This window comes from Dipodomys ordii, unplaced genomic scaffold, assembly GCF_000151885.1.
Source record: "Dipodomys ordii isolate 6190 unplaced genomic scaffold, Dord_2.0 Scaffold67, whole genome shotgun sequence".
Lineage (NCBI taxonomy): Eukaryota > Metazoa > Chordata > Mammalia > Rodentia > Heteromyidae > Dipodomys > Dipodomys ordii.
This window is the reverse complement of record NW_012267283.1, coordinates 1,674,538-1,691,298: the sequence shown is the minus strand read 5'-3', so window position 1 is coordinate 1,691,298 and position 16,761 is coordinate 1,674,538. Positions and strand designations below refer to the sequence as shown.

The following is a 16,761-nucleotide window of genomic DNA, read 5'->3' as shown; positions in this document are numbered from 1 at the left end:
GTGGTGGGCTTCAATCAAAAGGTCAGGAAATCTGTACCTCAGGGAATAGAGCATTCGTTGCATAAGGCATCTGGTATTGTCCTTCTGCCACTGTCTTAAAAAGGATTCTGAAGGGATTTTCTTTCCCTTGTTCCTCCAGCCCTGCACTTGCATTACTAGCCTAAGTGGATCCTCACCAGCTGGCTGTGTCCATCATTCCAGCCAAGTCTGAGAATTCCTGATTATACTTAGAGCCTGTGGAGCTGCTGACACGAACAGTCATTAGCAGATGGACCTACTGTAACAACTATGCTTTAAAATGTAAACTGTGGGGCGTTTTCCCCATCTAGAACCAACTTTCTCCTGTGTGAGTCTGGATTAATCATGAGAGAGCTCGTCCACATTCCACTGGTACAGATTCTCACTCTGGTTGCCTTCAGTGGGACTGAGAAACTTCCAAAAGGTTAGTCTGAGGGATCTTCTCTCCTTATGATCTTCTTTTGGTCCTAAGTTTTGTGTGTGTGTGTGTGTGTGTGTGTTTCATGACAACTGATTCACAGTATGGTAGACAGGTTTTACCTGGTGCGATAGAGGTGAAGTATAAAATAAAGGGGAATGTATCTGTATAAGTAGTTGGTGGATGAGCTCTTCTCTGTCAATATTTCCCTCTTAAGTTCTACAAAACTTACAAATAAGCTGAGCCTTGCTGTACATAGAGTTCTCTCTTCTAGAAGAGATGTTAGTGGGTTAGTGCTAGTTATCCAAGTCTGTTTTATGTGTATTTCTGATCTGAAGGTGGTCTAAGTGGATGGTGAAAATGTATGACACCAAGTATGCCAGGTGTAAAACCCACTCCAACTCCAGATATCTGAACAAAAGTCATTACTTTTTGGTTTCAGTTTTACCAAACGCTACACGAATATTTAGTTACCAAAAATCAGAAAGAGAGAAAGATGTCCACAAGACACCAATGCAATGAAAGCTTAAAGATAATGTGTTGTCAATAACTTTGAGGCTGAAAGACAATGTGTTGTCAATAACTTTGAGGCTGGCGTTGTGATTTGGCTTGGCAAGAGTGCAGAAGTTTTTTCTCAGAGCCTTTGGAATGTACCGGAAATAACACCACCTCAGGGGAAAGGAAAGCAACTTAAGAAACTGACAAACACCTGTTGCAGTAGCAAGAATGTCCACGGCGATATGGTTTCTGGCTAGGGTATTTCAAAAACCAATGTGTGTCAAGTCAGGAAGAGTGGAAAGTCTGTGATTTGTAAAGTGACTGAGGACTTCATAGAAATCTGTTTTTTAATGAAGTCATGAGAAAGCAGCCTGAATGGTATCATTTAATGAAATGAATCAAAATGGAGTGAAAGGGGTTTGGTGTTTTAGGACACATCCAGACTATTTGTCCTTATCTTATTTTAGAGAAGTACTGAAAAGTTTGTATGGGGTAGTAAGCAAAGGTAACATTTCTTTGTAAATAGATGGGTAATGTTATCTTTAGATTTTGTGACTCAACATTTTTGAGTCATAATGTCAAAGTTCACATGCAAATAAGGTGTGACTTTTTCCCAATCTCAGTATATAGATTTTTTTGTCTTGTTTTTGCTTTTCTGTTTTCATTTTACTTGAGCAGAAGGGTATCCTCAGATGTATTAAAACACTTTCCAACAGATACTTCAGATAAAAGAGAATCTAGATCTTTTCCACCAGCTAATAATAGCCAGAAAGACTTAACATTGGTTTCAGATTATGTTAGTACTTCCTGATCATACAGCGGATGTCCGCTACGGCAGCCCCTGAATGTTTCTGAACTGTGGATTGTAGTAAGTCTCATCTGTGTCTTTCTATACCATGTCCATACATAAAAGAGCCATGGCGAAAGATGAAAAGCTACTAAAATCCAGTTTGGTAAGGAGCAGAACAATAGATTTTGATAGTCCAAATGAGAATTTGGTGTATGAAACAAAGTCCCCAAATGTCTCTGTAGAAATAACTCCTAATTTATATTCTAGAAAGAAATGCTTTCAGTCCCTAAATTATACAATAGTCCTATCTGAAATGCAACACTATTTCTATTTTGAAAGTTTCAAAATAGTGACATTAAGATAAAAATGCCAAGTATCTTGGCTTTTAAATAAAATAACCAGACTATTAAATCAACTTTGTTTCCTATCACTTATTTGCTGCTGTAATTAGGGTTTCAAATTTAAAACAATTTTTTCTCAGTCTGCTTTGTTTATTGTAAAATCTAAATCAGTGTGGGTTTAATAATAACTTTCATCTGAAACACCACACCTAGAAGAACAAATACCCATTTAATAAACAGAAGAGTTCTGGAAACAAATAACAGCATGAAAACAATCTAAAATTTTAAGCACTGAAATGTTTGGAATATGTTGGTTGAAAAGAACCATGTGGATACTATCAAAATAAGGGTGAATTCTCCATCTAAATTCTCATAGTCATTTTCTGTTTGCCAAATGTAATAACAAAAAGAGTTTTTAACATGACTTCCTTTTTCTTAAGTACTTTATCGTGATTGAAATCAAGGTATCTGCGTGACAGCATATGACATAATAAATGTATCTTAAATGAATATATTTTAAACAAGGACATTTAAGGCTTGGAAAAATATTCAGAAGATTCTTTTCTAATTCTTTGCTTCTCATTTCCTTAATTAAATCAATATCCAGCTTTATAGAATTAATAGTTTATTGGCTTCATTTTAATTTAACTGAGGCTCCTAATAGTTAAAGACAACGAGGACACTCAGTATCTTTCTGAATCATTTCAACTAGTGAGACTTTTAATAATGAGCCCATTTCATAACCACAAGAAGGATAATTTTATAAACTGTCATGTAAGAAAGTAGCCAGAGCTGTATTGGCTATATGCCTCAACTACACACTTTTAACATTTACTGCTGAATCAGGAGTATGAAGCATACGGTAGGTTATAAAATTCTACAGAACATGGAGTTCATGCAGCTGAATTTGTATAATATGCAAAAGGATCTCCTGTCAAAATCCAATGACCCCATTTACTACCGTATAGAGAATCCAATTTATATAGTGTCTAAGTGATTTATCTTTAGATATATTGGAGTAACCTTCCCTTTTAAATCATATGCACCCAGGGATAGAATTCACAGATTTGACATATGACTGAGTCAGTACAGGACACAGCTGCCAGTGAAATAAATCCAGGACAGCAAGTTCTGGATAAATGGTTTTACAAGGACGTGTGTTGTAAGAGTTACTCATTGTGGGTTTAGGGAAACACAGTTGCTTTGAGTATTACCAACCTTAAAGAAAAGAAAGGAAGAGAAGAAATGTTAGGATTTCTTTCCTCTCGACCTTATTTCCAATGGTGAAGTGGGTAACTCCTCAGTGAAACAGGACCTGAGGTCATTGGGGGAGAGTGTCAGTGAAGGAACCGGAAATAAGGAGTGCATTCAGGAAAGATGGCAAGGATTTCCCAGGCCTAATGGAAAATCCAGTTAGGGCTGGAGACCGAAACTTTACAGTGCCCCTGTCCAATAATGCGTAAGTATATAATGATAGCGAGGACAAACAAATTAATTCAGGATTGGTGCTTTCCCAGGTCAGTGCAGCTATTAATACCTACAGGGCAAATTGATTATGGTTATATAACAAAACTGTGAAGTAGAGGTTAAATAGCAGAACAAGGAACAAGGACGCTTAAAGCTTGGACGAGAATGTTGAGATCAGGTTTCCTTTTCTTGCTCCCCAACTCCTTTCTGATGTTCTTTAGGGAAAGCATACAGACACTGTAAGACTTACTTTCCTCTTAAAATGAAGAAGAGCTACCATAATGAGGTTTCATGCTAAGATTATTGGTAACTAATAACCACCCCTGGATAATGTGTAAGCCTGTTTTAAATGGATCCTCATGAGACCGTGGATTAACCCCACCAAAGGCAATTTCAGAAATCCTAACAGGCTGGGCAGAACTGCCTGTGCCTAATGCCATCCCCAGAAGGAGAAGCTAGAATTAATAACATGGCATTAATAATTATTTTTTTAATCAAAAACCTTATGAGTTACAATTTAATACAATAAAAATAACTTTCACTTTATTACATCTTCTCGGAAGATATGTCAGTATCTAATATTCTCTTTGGGGAATCTGAAATAGTCCTAGAACTAGTGTTTTCTTATACTGAAAAGAAAAAACAAAAAAGCTAACCATGCAATGGTGGCTCATACCTATAAGCCTAGCTACTCAGAAGGCTGAAATGAAAGTTCCAGTTTCAAGATGAAAGTTCAAAGCCAACCTGGGCAGAAAAGTCCACAAGGCTCTTATGTCCAATTAACCAGAAAAAGTATCTGGACATGGAGGTGTAGCTCAAGTGGTAGAGTGCCAGCCTTGAGCAAAAAAGCTAAAGATCAGCAACCAGGCTCTGAGTCAAGCCCCAGTACTGGCGCGCGCGCGCCACACACACACACACACACACACACACACACACACACACATACATACACACACACATACATACACACACACACACACACACACACACTTTCAGGATGTTGAGAAGCATGAATCTTTTCCAAGGTCTCAGCTCTAATTTCATGAAACAGAAGCGAGCAAATACACTGGCTTTTTGGTGTAGTAAATTGTTCTGACATGTCCAGCAGCAGCTCTTCAATCAGATGTTGGCAGTGTCAAGGAAGTATCATACTGTGTCCAAGTCATCCAGTTCAAGTCGCTTGAGGTCTACCAAAGTGTTCATATTCGTGTTTGTTCTCAATATTGTCCTCGGAATGAGAGGGAAAGAGCCTCCTACTTTACACAGACCCCAGCTGTGATAAAAGCTCGGTATCAGCATGAATGGAAACATTTGCTACCTCCACAAATGCCACTAAATGCAACTATACGATTGTGCCAGATAAATTTTGATAGCAAATTTGGATAATTTCAGAATATGGGCAAAGCAGATTTAACTAATTATATTCTGCCTGTAAAAATAATGGTATAATAGAAATGGTTACCTGTGGGCAACCACTATGGCATAGTACAATCTATTTTAGAATTATGAGATAGGAATTTTAAGTCAACCTGAACACTGAAGTTCATTCTATTGCTTTGTACTTTATATAAGTGATTTAACTATTAGTTTTGTTGTTGTTGTTTTGGTGCTTGTCCTGGGGCTTGAATTTAGGGCCTGGGTGCTGTCCCTGAGCTTTTTTTTGCTCAAGGTTAGTACTCTACCACTAGAGCCACAACTCCATTTCTGGATTGTTGGTGGTTATTTGGAAATAAAGAATCTCACAGAATTTCCTGCCTGGGCAAACTTCAAACCCCGATCCTCAGATTGCAGCCTCTTGAATAACTAGGAATAGGTATGAGCCACCAGCATCTAGCTAACGTTTATTTTTTATAACAGTCATAGACGATATTTAAAATTTATTTTGAAAGCTGGGTGTGATGCTACGTGCCTGTAATTCCAGGTATGCAGGGGATTGTGAGATTAAGGCCAGGGCAGTCGTAGGTAGCAAGCACTAACCTCCAAAACAAAATGACTACAAAGACTGATTGCATAGCTCAAGTGATAAAGCACTTGCTTGGCAGGCCCAAGGCCCTGAATTCAATTCCTTAATATCATGGGGGGAAAACACATTTATTTTAAAAACATACACACAAATATAAAACAAAGTTCTCTATTATATATATATATCCATCAGAGAAGTGGGATAATAATATTGTTTCTATGATTCTGAGTTCTGCCATTTTTACCTAGCACATAAGCATATTCTTTATCAATTAATTTTCTTTAAAACATTAATTGCAGTGTTTGGATAATGTCTTGCTAGGTAACATTTCACTGATATATATGGAATGGCTACTTCTCTGAGAAAAAAGACCCCTATTTGTTATACTTCTTGATTTCTGCAGTATAAATACTCCAAACCATTAACTACAGCAATGTCAAGTTACAACAAATACTGAAGACTGAATTGGGAAGTAGCTCCTGTAGACCGTCCTTTATGTACTGTGCTATCATACAGATATATTTGATGAAAATGACCTTAAGAACATAGATAATAACATACTACAGTTAAACAGGAATTGATACATTTTGAGAATTCTTAGTTGTAGTTTTTGTTTTTATTTTATAGTGCTGGGGATTGATTCAGGACCTTGCGCCTGCTAGGCAAGTACTCTTAACAATTCTGCCTTACCTCAGCCTTATTTTTATTGTGAGACAGGGTCTTGCCACTTCCTTTGCTGACTTGTGACCCTCCTGTCTCTGAGTACCTGAGATTACAGACATGTGCCACCATGCCTGACTTAGTTTTTAAGATAACTTATTTACTAATAAATTTATATAATTTGGCTTTCATAATATCTATATTTAATTATTTCACAGCATTCACAAAAAGTGAACAACTGTCTTTTGTAGGTCAGTACAAGACTATTCCAACAGACATAGTACCTAGCTTTCCCTTTATTTTTATTACAACAAGTACAATTTAGCACAATTAATTTGTTTAGTGCAGTGAAAGTCATCTATGTGTCTACTGTATGTGAAATTACTTATTTGGGATAGATTCTAAGGGAAGATAGTAACAGCAAATTTGAATGTAACCCACAGACCAGGGTACAATAACAGAGTCTGAGTTCTGTTTCTAAATGACAGAATCAATTAATATACAGCGCTCCATGCTTTGAAAGCACCTGCAAGGGCTCACTCTAGAAGTCTTCCCTCTTGAGTATACCTGGTCTGTTACATGGACTAAAGTCTCTTGTCATATAGGAAACAGAGTGGCCAACTTAAATGTTTAGTGTCAGATGATGGCTTGGAATTGCAGGAGGATATCTAGCAGCTAAGCATGGTATGGTAACAGGTAATATTTGACCACTTGCCAACCAATGATGGCCTTTTGGATCTGATGTGGAATCCACAATGTCAGTAGCTGCTCCCTGGTTACTTTTTCTGCCTCTTTAACAGGCAAGATTAAGGATCAGGCCTTAAACATAGTATCTGATTGTCTAGAGAGTAAGCCAGTGCCCTTCTTAAGGAACCCAGCATCTGTGTCAATACACTGGCTGTGACCTTGCCTTTCCTGCACAACTACATCAATAAACACACCTAATGTAGGGACATCCATTACAAGCCTCTTGAGCTTATTAAAGGCTCGATTGCATTGCCCATCCCATTTTTGTCCTTGCAAGGTCATTGCAGCAGAAATATCTCTTATACTGGAATCCCCCACAATGGCTTCCTCATTTTTTTAGGAGGAAGGGGGATATGAGGTAAGGAACTAGCTCATAAATGGCTAATTTTCTTTCAGGGGCAGTGGGGAGAGTATACTGTCCGTGGTAGATTATCAAACCTAATATTTCACCATTTCTTTAGATGCTTATGTATTTTCCTTGGAGACCTGATAGCGCTCTTCTGCCAAAACCAGGAAAATCTTTACTGGTTAGTTATTTATCTGAGACCTCCTTAGAAGGGCTTGTAATCAGTACATCGTTTATATATTGTAGCAAGGTTCCAGTTCCATTTTTTTTCCAGTCTTAGTTTTCTAAAGCCTTTGCTCAAGATTTTTTCCAAAATCACAGAGAGATCTTTTTAATGCCTCTCTGGGTCCTCCCATTTGAAGGCAAATAGCTCTTGGGACCCAGAGTACATTGGAATATGGAAAATAATGTCCTGTGTATCAAAAACTATATAGTACTCACTAACCCCAGGTAAGTTAGCTAATAAAGGATAGGAATTAGGAACTATAGGACTCAGATCTTGTATAATTTTATTTATTTGCCTTAGATCATATACAAACTTAGTGCATATTAACTGTAGAATGGAGTTTTAATGTAGTTCTGTGTACGTGCACACAAACACAGACACAATTATCCTTTAGTCAGATTGACCTCTTTCTCTTTTTTTTGGAAGAAACAATAGAATCTTTTCCACAGTAGTCATACCATTCTTCCCCACCCTGGCCATTTCCAATCTCTCTCAAGTTCTTAGCAACATTTTTTACTTTTCTTTATAGCCATCCTACTGGGTGGAAAGTGGTATCCTGTGGTTTTGATTTTCATTTCCTTATTGATGCATGATGTTGAACTTCTTTTCATTTATTGGCCTTCTGTATATTCTCTTTGGAGAGATGCCTATTTGGGTTCTTTGCTCTTTATTTTACATTTGGGCTACTGTCAATTTCTACTCTGGCTTCTTTCAGACTCATTTATATTCATATTGATTAGTATTGAGGTGGATGTAGAAATCTTTATACTCTTTTCTTTAAAGAAGCACTTAAATTATATAACACTAGGCATCACAAGATCTTGGATCTGCTCCTATTTATAGATAATAAAGTTTATACCTCTCTCTCCTGAAAGCCTCTCTTTGGATTATCAAATAACTCATATGGAAGTAGAGATGCACATAATTCTCTACATAAAATCTTTACTTTTGGAAAATTTTGCTCTGGGGGAATACAACTCTCATTCAGCTATGTGATGGCTTCTGAATGCCTAAGGACAGGTTAACAAATAACATTCTGGAATGTTCTCTGATGTCTCCTTACCTTTCAGCACCAGTTATTACCACCCCTCTGGAAACAGTGGATGCCTTAGTTGAAGAAGTGGCTACTTTCATGTGTGCAGTGGAATCCTATCCCCAGCCTGAAATTTCTTGGACCAGAAATAAAATCCTCATTAAGTAAGTATTGTACTTTATTTTAGTAAGACTGTCCCTGCTGCGTGACATGTTATCTTTGACATAAATGCAACAGCAGTTTCCATTATATTAAAGTTCAGCTTCCAAAATACATCAGTGTAAGTTTCTCCGTTGTATAAATGTAAGATCTGAAGTTCAGTAAGTTAGGAGAATTTCTCAAAGAAAAACAGTGATTTACCTGACGTGAAGAAAATGTTGCCATAGCCTGGAAGACGCTTCAAGTAACTATGAGACACCAGGCTCTCACACATCTCCAAGCACATGTTCCAGGATACTCCAGGTTAATGGGACCAGCCTTACCTCTGGCACCTCCAGTATCCTACTTGCTGAAAGCCAATGGCTCACGCCTGTTTTCTTAACTACTCAAGAGGCTGAGATTTGAGGATAGTGGCTGGAGTCAGCCTGTGCAGGAAAGTCTGTGAGACTCTTTTTTTAAAAAAACTTTTTTATTTTATTTTTTTATCGTGAAAATAGCGTACAGAGGGATTACAATTACATGAGCAAGCCTCCTTTGTTGTTTTCCCTTCCCATCCCTTCCTATCTACCCACCCCCGTCCCCCCCTCCCTACCAAAGTTGTAAAGTTCGTTTTTCGACATAACGTCTTGTACATCTCATTGTTGCAATGGGTCCACCTGTATCCCTATTTAAACATTTTTTTCCTTCCTCTCCACAAATTATACCAACATCAAATACAGTGAAAGCAGGGGTTATACTATGGGGGAGGGACATACAAAGCAACAAAGAAATATCTAATAAATATGTTAGAAACAATCGCATGGAAGAAAAACATTTGAATACTTATCTTGGGGTTCATTTCCCTAATATCAACATATCTGACCTTTCTGCTTGTCTCAGACATATACTAGTTATTGCAAATAAGGGAAACCATGGGACCTATGTTTCTTTGGGACTGGCTTACTTCACGTAATATAATTTTTTCCAAGTCTTTCCATTTCCTAACAGATGGGGCGATGTCATTCTTTCTGATGGAGGCATAGAATTCCATTGTGTACATATACCATATTTTCTTGATCCATTCATCTACGGAGGGGCATTTATATCTTAGCTATGGTAAATAATGCTGCAATAAATATAGTTGTGCTCATAGCTTTAGTATGGTCTTGTTTGTGATCATTCGGGTAAATGCTGAGATTGCTGGGTCAGAGCTTCTGCATGGCAAAGGATATAGCTAGCAAGATCAATAGAAAGTCCACGGATTGGGAGAAGATCTTCAATAGCCATACGACAAGGGTCTTATATCTAAAATATACCTTGAACTCAAAAAATTAAATCCCCTAACAACAAATCCTCAAAGAAACAAATGCCCAATAAATAAGTGAACTAAAGACTTACAGAGAAAATTCTCTGAAGAGGAAAGAAGGATGGCCAATAGACACATGGAGAAATGCTCAACCTCCCTAGCCACAAAAAAAATGCAAATCAAAACAACATTGAAATACCACCTCATCCCTGTTAGGATGGCTATAATCAAGAACTCTAAGATGCTGGAGGGGATGTGGACAGAAGGGAACCCTACTGCATTGTTGGTAAGAGTGTAAACTTGTTCAACCACTTTGGAAAGCAGTATGGAGGTTCCTCAAAAGACTCCACATAGAGCTCCCCTATGACCCAGAAATCTGTGAGACTCTTATCTCCAATTAACCACCAAAAAGCCAGAAGTATAATTGTGGTTTAAGTGGTAGAGCACTAGCCTTGAGCAAAAGAGCGTAGGGACAGTGCCCTATTCTTTATTTCAAGCCACAAGACCAGCACAGAGAGAGAGAGAGAAAGAGAGAGAGAGAGAAAAAAAGACAGACAGAGAGCTAGAGAGACAGACAGAGAAACAGAGAGACAGAGACACACGCAGAGAGAGAGAGACAGAGAGGGAGGGAGGGAGAGAGAGAGAGAGAGACAGAGAGACAGAGAAAGTTTTTTTTCTAGGAATCAGATCTCTCTATTACCATCATTTTTTACTCCCCACACAGAATGAGACACACTCTCAAACGTGAAATTCCCATTCAGCAGCTAAAGGTTCTATCTTGTTCTTACTGCAATAATTATCTGATCAAGAAATGTTCTTTTTTTTTCTTTTTGCTTATATGGTGCTGAGGAATCGAACCCAGGGCCTCATGCATGCAAGGCAAGCACTCTACCACTGAGCCACCTTCCCAGCCCAAGAAATGTTCTTTTAAAAGTCTGTAACAAAAAACCACAGGCAATTATCAGGCAATGTAGCTTGCATTAAGACTGAATGCTCTTAGTCCATTTAGGTTACTATGAAAAAATATCTTAGAGTAACTTATAAATATAATGAAACTACTTCTCATTCTAGAAGCTGAGAAGTCCAAGTTCAAAAGTCAGCAGACTTGAGTCTCTGGTGAGGGTCTATCTTTTAGTTTAGAGGTGGCCATTATTCCATTATTTCTTCAGATGAGGCCAGAGATGAGTAAATTCTTCCCCAGTCTCCTTTATAGAGGTATTAGTCTGTTCTGCTTATGACCTGATCATGTTCTTAAGCACCAACCCTCAAGTGCTATCATATCAAGTTTCAGCACATGAACTTGAGGTGGGGGACATAAATCTTCAGTCCATACCAAGTGCTTAAACTGGCACCAGGGTCCTTGAACTTGGATGAAAAAAAATGCTCCTCATTATCCATAACCTCTAACTGAAATGTCATGTTTCTTTCTATGCTATTTGTTCTAATGCAGGAAAATGACCCTGTGCTGTGAGAAGCTGCCTTATGCTTTTAGACTTCAAGCACTTTATCAGCAAGATGTCCCAGAAGTTCTGGAATAGGAAGACTCAGCTGAGCAAATTAAAATATTTGAAATAGTTTTTAGCAACTTTTAGTTAAGCTCTCTGTTTACAAATTCTCAAGCACGGATTCCTTGCTTGCTTGCTTGTTTTTAACATCCATATTTATACCAACAGTCGGTTTACAATAATTAAGTATTGTCTAAGATGATTTAGATTTTTCCTGCCACGCTTCTCCCTTCCTTCTGAGCCCTCAGTAGCAGATTCTTTAGCATACATATTCTACTGATGGTCTCGTCAAGAAATGTAAGCTTTTTAGTATCTTAATCCTTGAATTTCTCCCAGTTCTACCTATTCCCCAATTACAAAGCTACATCTCTACCTTCATGTACTTGTGGTAGCAGTAGCACCCCTCCAAGTTACCAGAAATCTGTATTTATTTCCTATTTTTGCAATAACAAATTAATACAAACTTAGTGACTTAGTATAGTGTAAATATTATCTTAGAAGGTTGTGAGTATAAAATAATCTTACTAGGTCAAAATCAAAGTGTTTGCCAAGCTGAGTTCCCTCTGAAAGTTCTAAGGGAAATTTTAATTTCATGCCTTGTCCAGCTTTTAGAAATCCATCTATGTCCTTTATCCTTTTCTTCCATTCTAAAGCTAGTAACTGTGTCTCTCTGACCCTCGCCTCCACTGTAACACCACTGTTCCTCCTCCCTCGACCATCTTTTAAAGACCCTGACTATTACATTATACTTACACTGATGAGTTGATTCCAGAATATCCCACTTTACAACTTCTAATGTGCAAAATCCCTCCTGTCATAGAAGGTAACATGTTCATGGGTTCTGTCTATAAAGAAATGAACCTTTGAGTATTGTCATTCTTTTTAACACACAACGTTGTTAGCAAAAAAAACTCTTGCTTGATAAATTCCAAACAGCACAACAACAAAAAGTTTATTTTTATCTTGATGATTTGCCTTAAATTTTTTACTGTTGCTCTAATTGCTTTCTCAATGGAAAGTTTGCATGCAATTATATCTTTCTCTCTCTCTCTCTCTCTATATATATATATGTATCATACAGTTTTACAACATGAAGCTGTTTTACCTCCTGATATCTCAGTAACCAGACTCTGCCTGGCACTCATTAGATACTCATTAAGAATTGGTTTAATGAGAGAATGACCATTCAACTAACAGCTACTCCTATAAATGATTTACTTTCTTCTCATCACATACATATGCCAATGTTCATTTTCAAGCTACTTCCTCCCGGTAATTACGGGGGAAGAGTTGGTTCTGATACAATTTCCTAAGTAAAACAGAATACATACTTGGTCTCTGCAGCAGCCACACCATTCCAAAGCATTTTTGTAGGACTTGGTAATGCTTTGATAATTATAGAGTCCAGGAAAGATTACATACAACATAGTTTTATGTTAATGTGCCAAGTAAGACATTTATTATTATTATTATTATTATGCAGAACTCATTCAAATTTCCTCTCTCCTTTTTTTTTAACAATTTCTCACTGATAAATCATTGATTGGTCAGTCAAAGCCAACGAATCATGATGATGCACTCATCTGTCATTTTCTCTATGACCTGCAGGCTCTTTGATACCCGGTACAGCATTCGGGAGAACGGGCAGCTCCTCACCATCCTGAGTGTAGAAGACAGCGATGACGGCATTTACTGCTGCATAGCCAACAATGGCGTGGGAGGAGCTGCAGAGAGTTGTGGAGCCCTGCAAGTGAAGATGAGTGAGTGCAAAAGAGAATCACCTGTTGATTTTAAAGTTGCCTCCACACAATCTGAAAAAGAGTTTCACTCATATCTGGAGTCTCAATAGCAAGTCAAGTTCAAGTGCAAATTACAACCTTTCGTGGAGTTAATTCCACACCTCTCATTCCTGCCATCTGCTTCCATGCTACGGAATGCTGTTATCTTGATTTCCTGTTGTCTCCCATTTTCTTGCTTTTACATTACTTCTTTGTTTCTGTATCCATCTTTCTAAAATCTTTATCAGGCATCTGAAATACATAATTCCATTAAAACCAAACACTCTTTGAATATGCAACTTCTTTTTTAGATTTTATTGTCAAGGTAATGTATAGAGGGGTTACAGTTACATATATAAGGTAGTGAATACATTACTTGTCGAACTTGTTACTCCCTCCCTCATTTTTCTCCCATTTTCCCTCCCACCCAATCCCTGCTACCAAGTTGTACAGGTCATTTCCAACATATCATCTTGCGAGTATCACTGTTGCCTTGGTTTGTCCTTTTTCATTTGTCTCACCCTTTTTTTGTTCCCCTTCCCTTCCCTAATTCAGATAAACATATATACAATACCCAGGGCACCAAAATCAAATACAGTGTAAACTTGTAAAACTTGTAAACACTGAAAAGCAGTGTATAGGTTCCTCAGAAGACTACACATAGAGCTCCCCTATGACCCAGCAATCCCACTTCTGGGCATTTACCCCAATGACCACAATCAAGACCATACTAAAGCTACCAGCACAACCATGTTTATTACTGCATTATTTACCATAGCTAAGATATGGAACCAACCCAGATGCCCTTCAGTAGATGAATGGATCAAGAAAATGTGGTATATATTCTATGCTTCCATCAGAAAGAATGACATCTCCCCATTCATAAGGAAATGGAAAGACTCGGAAAGAAATATGCAACTTCTTTATATGTACTTCTACCCTTTCTCCTTATTTCAAACTTGATTTATGCTTACATAGAGAATGTTCAGGGTCTGGGGGTTTAGCCCAGCGGAAGCGCGCCCGCCTGGTGCGCGCAAGGCCGTGGGTTCGGTTCTCAGCCCTGGTTTAAAAAAAAAAAAAGGGAATGTTCAGTTTTTCTATCTCATGTTCACAAGTGCTGATGGCTAATTTCCTAACTCTCATTGCTAATTGCTATTTTTAAGTCATTCTACTTGTATTTCTATGCAAGATCTTTCTTCTCATGAGGACTTACGCCATTCAGATCATTCTCTTTTCTCTGTCTGTTCATTGTGTCATCTACTCATTCTTAGATACTCATCCAGATTTATCAAAGACTCTAATTCTAGATTCATTACCTTTCAGTCCTCTCATCCTGCGATCATCCTAAAGCATTTTAAAGCCATGAAAAAGAACCATCAGCTACTTCATCCTAACAACTCTGATTGAAACAAATTCACACTTTTATCAGCTAATCAACAGCACCATACCTGATCTTGCTACCCATTGGAGATGAACTGCATTTAAAATCATAAGGTCTAATAAGTCACTTTGATTATGAACACTTTATTAGCAGCCTTGTTGGATGAGGTAGACAGTTTACCACATTCATGACTATTCTTTAAGTAAGTGCTCATTGTCTTGTTCTCAGGAAGAACGGGATATGAATCCCCCATTCTCTTGCTGCCATGACACACCACCACTCACAGGCAACCACATTCTGCTGCCCTGACTTCTCCCTTGTCTTGTCCCTTATTCCTCTCTTCTTTCCACTGACCCCCATACCAACTGGGATTTGATTTCCATTCATACTTAGTTCTCTCTTCTACCTAGTGTATTATCTAACATCAGCATTCTTGAGTCTCAAGACCTCCAGGAGACATTCATCTGCTGCTTGCAAACTGTGGAACTTGTGCTAAGACTTCCTTTAACCCTCTCTCCTCTTACACTAATTGAGGAAATTGCAAAAATACCACCATACATACAGGTGGACTACCTTGGCCTTCATCCCTATTTCTTACTTTTTGTTTTCATCGTTTAAGTATAAAAATTCAGTGTGAGCATCTAGGATATTTTCTGAATCTTTTCATGACTGAAAGTTTTCATTCTGCCTTTCCTTTGGGATAATAATTTTTCTAGATGCAGGGTTTAAAATATCTTTTCCCTATGGTTTGGCAGAAAATTACACATTGACATGTGATATCCTATGTTTCAGGTGAGAAGTTTTCCCCCATTTTTATCTGTTTACATTTCTTAAAAGTTGGAGGATTTTTTGTTTTTATTTCTAGAAATCACAAATATTAAAAAATAATCCAGAATATGTTTGGAGCTTATTTGCCTTAATATAAAAATTTTGGATGTAAAAATGAGATGTTTTTGTTATTTCTCTTTTCATTCTTTCTATTCCCTAATTGTTAAACTCTCAACACAAAACACATCCTATTTTCAATTATTTAATGACCTTAATTTTTTCCCTCATATTTTCTACATCTCTTTGTAGTTTCCCTTCTTGGAGATCTCTAGCTTTTCCTTCCATATCATAAATTTTGTCTTCTGTATGACCACATTACCAATTTTTTTAATCTTAAAATATTTTTAATGGGCCTGGGGCTTGAAATTAGGGCCTCATATTTCCTAGACAGGGACTCAATCACTGAGTCACATTTCCAGCTCTTTTTTGCACTGATTATTTTTGAGACAGCATCTTGTTTCCTGCCCAGGTGCACACTTAGACTGCATCCTATATTTTGCTTTCCACTGTAATGAAATGAGGTGTGCACCACCACATCCATCTCCTTCCATGAAGATGGAAATATTGTGAACATTTCTGGCCAGGCTAGCTAGCCTCAAACCCCAATCCTCCTGATCTCAGTCTATTACTGGCATGAGCCACTGGCACTTGGCAAAAACTGTATTTTTAATTTCTAGGAATACTTTTTTTCTGACTGCTCTTTATTTTTCATAACAAATTCTACTTTTTGTATGATTCTCTATTCAATGAAGCTTCTCTCAGCATAACACTAATGATTTTTTTAAGAATGTTTCTTTAAAAAGAAACATACTTTTACTTTCTTTAGTTACCTTCAGGATGAATTTTGCTTTTATTTGGTTCTTTTCTTTTATGTTTGTGTTGTTTTTTCAATTGTGTATTACTCATATTGTTTGATCTAAGTACAAGTGAGTCCTCAATTAATTAGTATGGGGACATGGTGGGAATATGGGGTTTTGATGGACAATTGATTTAGTATCCATCATGAGAAAATAGGTGGGGATGTGCCCATAATCAAGTAAAAAGGGGAGGATGGGCTCATTTGCAGAATACCAAAGGCTTGATTCTGGAGGCATGAAGCACAGTTAGATATCTCTTACTGGTTTATGGGGATGCATTCATTTGAATGCTTTCATTTTATCTCTAGCCCTAGTAGTCTTTTTTTTCTTTTTTTCCACTTTCTTTTTTTTTAATTTATTTATTTATTTTTTATTTGTGAACATACTGTACAGAGGGGTTACAATTACTTGGGCAGGATAATGCGTACATTTCTTACCAAGCATTGCAGCCTCCTCCTTTG

General features: G+C 37.5%; 1 protein-coding gene across 6 annotated transcripts in view; it reads left to right on the top strand.

The window, feature by feature from the left end:
• Window positions 1-227: 227 nt before the first annotated feature.
• The window catches only part of Musk (muscle, skeletal, receptor tyrosine kinase), an 87,529-nt gene continuing 70,995 nt past the window's right edge, over window positions 228-16,761 (top strand). For all 6 annotated transcript variants that reach the window (XM_013023267.1, XM_013023265.1, XM_013023264.1 and 3 more), the window contains exons 1-3: window positions 228-442; window positions 8,545-8,671; window positions 13,065-13,216. In XM_013023267.1, coding sequence (XP_012878721.1) covers window positions 364-442; window positions 8,545-8,671; window positions 13,065-13,216 — 358 coding nt within the window. In that variant the 5' untranslated portion in view covers window positions 228-363. The remainder of the gene's footprint in view (window positions 443-8,544; window positions 8,672-13,064; window positions 13,217-16,761) is intronic.